We start from the raw sequence: 3,849 nt of genomic DNA, 5'->3' as shown, positions 1-3,849 counted from the left end.
TTTTGTGGATACAAAACCGGTAACGAGGCGGGCTACTATAGATTAGCGAAATGATAATCTACACGAATCCGGGAAATCCATTCGGATTGAAGCTACTGATCTGTGCCAAGTTGGCTAATAAGGAGGTGCTGGTGAAAACCGTGTCTTTAAATGGTGAGTTTTTTTTTTATCAGTCTTTTATGAAGCATGGCAGGGGATGGTATGGATATGTACCTAATTATAAATAGATACAACCACGCAGCAGAAGCGGAATCCAGTGGAATGGATCGGTCATTCGCCTGTGCGGATGGACCAGGAAATCAATTTGCGGTTGGTTAATAATCGAACCCTAAAGGTCAAAAGGGTCAATTTTGGAAGTTATTCTTTGTTCTCAATATTATTTAGCTGGGTATGCTTCATATAGCAAGCTTATGCGTAAGCATTGAAGCGACACGTGTGCAATAATGGTTATTTCCATGAATTTTCATAATTCACAGCAAAAAATCATTTTTACAATAATCATCCCTCTTTAAACTACTGCTGATGTGTCGCCTCACAAAGTGCACCACACAAAATATAGGTACTATCCGAGTACAGCCTCCCTCGAATGATTCAGTAAACCAACAACAGTAGTTACGCTATCGTTCTGAAAACGACGCATCATGTATGTGGCACAAAGTTCTCGATCGGATATTTTGTTTGCCGTTAACTGTTGGGAGTCGGTTCGGTTTAACAAGAGTCCCGGACTCAAACTCTGGATGGCACTGGATGTTATTCTGTTTGTAACATTCAACCGATGTACTGAAATTTTTTTCACAATCCAATTAGTAAATTAGGTATTCGGATTTACCCACCTACATTAACTAAGTTTCGTTCGAATCAATTTACAGATATCGAAGTCAAGGAGATCAAACATCTGCCGATCCTGCAGCTACCGAGTGGTGTTCAGCTCTTTTCGACGGACGTTGCCGTTAAGTATCTGCTGCAGGGTGAAACGCCGGTGATTCAGCGGGACGAATGGCTCGAATGGTCCACTACTCGTTTGGCTCCGGCTTTGACGCACAACATGGCCGTTGGGCATCGTCAGGATCCGAACACCAAGCCGATCCTCAATTCCTTGGTCAAGTTCCTCGACGATTGCTTGAGTAAGAATACATTCCTGACCGGGGATAAGCTAACGTCGGCGGATATTTCGGTTTGGAGTTTGCTGGCCCCAGATGGAACTTTGAAGGGGGCCCAGAACATTGACAACGTTCTGCGATGGTATCGCTCGATAAACGCCCTGCCGGAAGTGAAGGCCGCATTGGAAGAGCTTCCATTGAAAGAGCTGAGTTTTGCCTCGTTGCAGCATTCCAATCGATACGGTGGTCTGCATCATATCATTCTGGACCCAGAGATCATCGACTTTGAAGGACAGGTTTTGGTTGATACATCAGATAACATTGCTGCCACCGTGCAGAAAGAAGAAATTCAACTTGCAAAGGAAGCGTTCGTGGTGGTACCAGATCGTGCTGTCGAAGATCTGAAGACGGTTCTGCCGAAGGCGGGTGAAAAGAATAATTTGGTAACCTCAGCGCTGCCTTATGTTAACAACGTTCCCCACCTGGGAAATATTATTGGGTGCGTATTGTCGGCCGATGTATTCGCACGGTACTCTAGACTCTGCGGTTACAATACGCTGTTCATTTGTGGAACCGATGAGTACGGTACTGCTACCGAAACGAAAGCATTGGCTGAAAAGCTTACTCCGAAGCAAATATGCGATAAATATTTCGAAATTCACAACTCCATCTATCGCTGGTTCGGCATAGGATTCGATTATTTTGGTCGGACAACAACCGCTGAACAGACGCAGATTGTGCAGGATATGTTCAAAGATTTGTACGCTGGAGGTTACATCGAAACAAGAGCCGTAGATCAGTTGCTCTGCCAGAAGTGCGATCGCTATTTGGCGGATCGATTTGTGGAGGGAACATGCCCTCACCCGGGGTGCGGCTTCGAGGATGCCCGTGGTGATCAGTGCGACGCTTGCGGTAAGCTTATTAACGCCATCGAGTTGATTCGTCCAAGATGCAAAGTTTGCAACACTTCACCGATCATTCGTCAGTCCAGTCAGTTCTTCCTGGATTTACCGAAGATTGAGCCAAAACTACGAGATTGGGTTGATCGCTCGGAACAAGGCTGGACTCATAATGCACGCGTTATTACTCGTGCCTGGCTGAAGGAAGGCCTCAAGTCACGTTGCATTACTAGGGATCTTAAGTGGGGTATTCCAGTTCCCTTGGAAGGATACGAGGACAAAGTTTTTTACGTCTGGTTCGATGCTCCGATCGGATACATTTCGATGACAAGCCGCTACAGTAAAGATTGGCGACAGTGGTGGCAACCGGATCAGGACAAGAAGGTCGATTTATATCAGTTCATGGCAAAGGATAACGTTCCTTTCCATTCGGTTATGTTCCCGGCTTCTCTTATCGGTATCGATAAAGGCTATACTCTGGTATCTCATATCATGGCCACTGAATATCTCAATTACGAAGACGGCAAATTCAGCAAGAGCCGTGGAATCGGTGTGTTCGGTAACGATGCGCACGATACCGGAATACCAGCCGATGTTTGGCGTTTCTATCTTTGTTCAGCTCGTCCCGAAGGACAAGATTCCAGCTTCAGCTGGAACGATCTTGCTGCGAGAAATAACAACGAACTTCTCAAGAATCTTGGTAACTTCGTGAATCGGGCCCTTGTGTTTTGCGAAAAATGTTTCGATTCTACCGTTCCACCGATGGCATTGACTGAAGATGACTTCACCCTTTTGGCATTGATTAATCGAGAGTTGCGGGGCTATGTCAACCAGATGGAACGTGCAAGACTCCGGGACGGTATTCGACACCTTTTGGCTATCTCTCGATATGGTAATCAATTCATGCAATCTGAAGAACCGTGGGTTCTCGTGAAAGGAACGGACGACCAAAAGTCACGAGCAGGAACTGTCATCGGCCTTTGCTGTAATTTAGCTTGTTTACTAGCCACCCTGATCTTCCCATTCATGCCAGCAACAGCACGCAATCTCTATAACCAACTGAACGTCAAATCTGGACAGCTTGATTCCGAAAAAACTCAAATGCGTATTCTGCTTCCAACTGGTCACAAAATTGGGAAACTCGCAGTTCTTTTCAACAAGATAGAACAGACCAAGATCGATGAGTTGAAACAGAAGTATGCCGGACAGCAAGATTCATCTCAAAAGCAGAAAAAAACAGTCGGTAAGGGGAACAAACTATTCACTTCTTTGAAAGAAGCCCAGAAAGCTGTCGACGAACAGGCTGCCAGAGTCCGGAAAATCAAATCAACCAGTACCGACAAAAGTGTTTGGCAACCGGAGGTTAACATTTTGCTGGAGCTGAAAAAACAACTGCAAGCGCTTAGCACACCTAACACATCGGAGGGAACATCAATTTCCAAAGCTGAAGATGCTCCACCAATTGCTGCTGCCGTCGCTGCTAAACCCGAACCCGATTCGAATGCTATCAAAACGCTGGAGGAGGAAATCGCAAAGCAAGGGGAAAAAGTTCGCACCTTAAAAACCGGTGGCGCCGATAAGACAACCTGGCAACCGGAGGTTACCATCCTGTTGGCGTTGAAGGAAAAGCTAAGCAAATTGACCGGAGCACCGCCGGCTGCTGCCGCAGCTCCGGGCAGCGGTAAGAAGAAGAACAAAAAGTAAATGATAAACAAAAAACTTGCATTTACCTACCGTTTTGTGACACACCTCAGTTTTTCCTTATTTTTTCTTTATTAACTTAGCCGTTATAAAAATGTTGATCATTATTATGTTCTCTATCTTCAGTGACACATAACATGAAATACCCT

The 3,849-nt window shown here is 45.4% G+C and overlaps 1 protein-coding gene across 1 annotated transcript; it reads left to right on the top strand.

Annotated features, from left to right (window-relative positions):
- Nucleotides 1–6: 6 nt before the first annotated feature.
- Nucleotides 7–3,849, top strand: LOC129760293 (methionine--tRNA ligase, cytoplasmic). Its single transcript, XM_055757933.1, has 2 exons — nt 7–153; nt 870–3,849. The coding sequence occupies exons 1-2, from the start codon at nt 51–53 to the stop codon at nt 3,701–3,703; spliced, it is 2,937 nt and encodes a 978-aa protein (XP_055613908.1). The 5' UTR covers nt 7–50; the 3' UTR covers nt 3,704–3,849.

The sequence above is a fragment of the Uranotaenia lowii genome, unplaced genomic scaffold, assembly GCF_029784155.1.
Source record: "Uranotaenia lowii strain MFRU-FL unplaced genomic scaffold, ASM2978415v1 HiC_scaffold_56, whole genome shotgun sequence".
NCBI lineage: Eukaryota > Metazoa > Arthropoda > Insecta > Diptera > Culicidae > Uranotaenia > Uranotaenia lowii.
Note: the sequence above shows the minus strand (reverse complement) of the source record. Positions and strands in the feature narration are given on the sequence as shown.

Bases quoted from the DNA above. Each gene is read 5' to 3' on its own strand.
- LOC129760293 (XM_055757933.1), top strand. From the start codon at position 51: ATGATAATCTACACGAATCCGGGAAATCCATTCGGATTGAAGCTACTG. The intron at 154-869 runs GTGAGTTTTTTT...ATCAATTTACAG, and splicing joins GAAAACCGTGTCTTTAAATG to ATATCGAAGTCAAGGAGATC.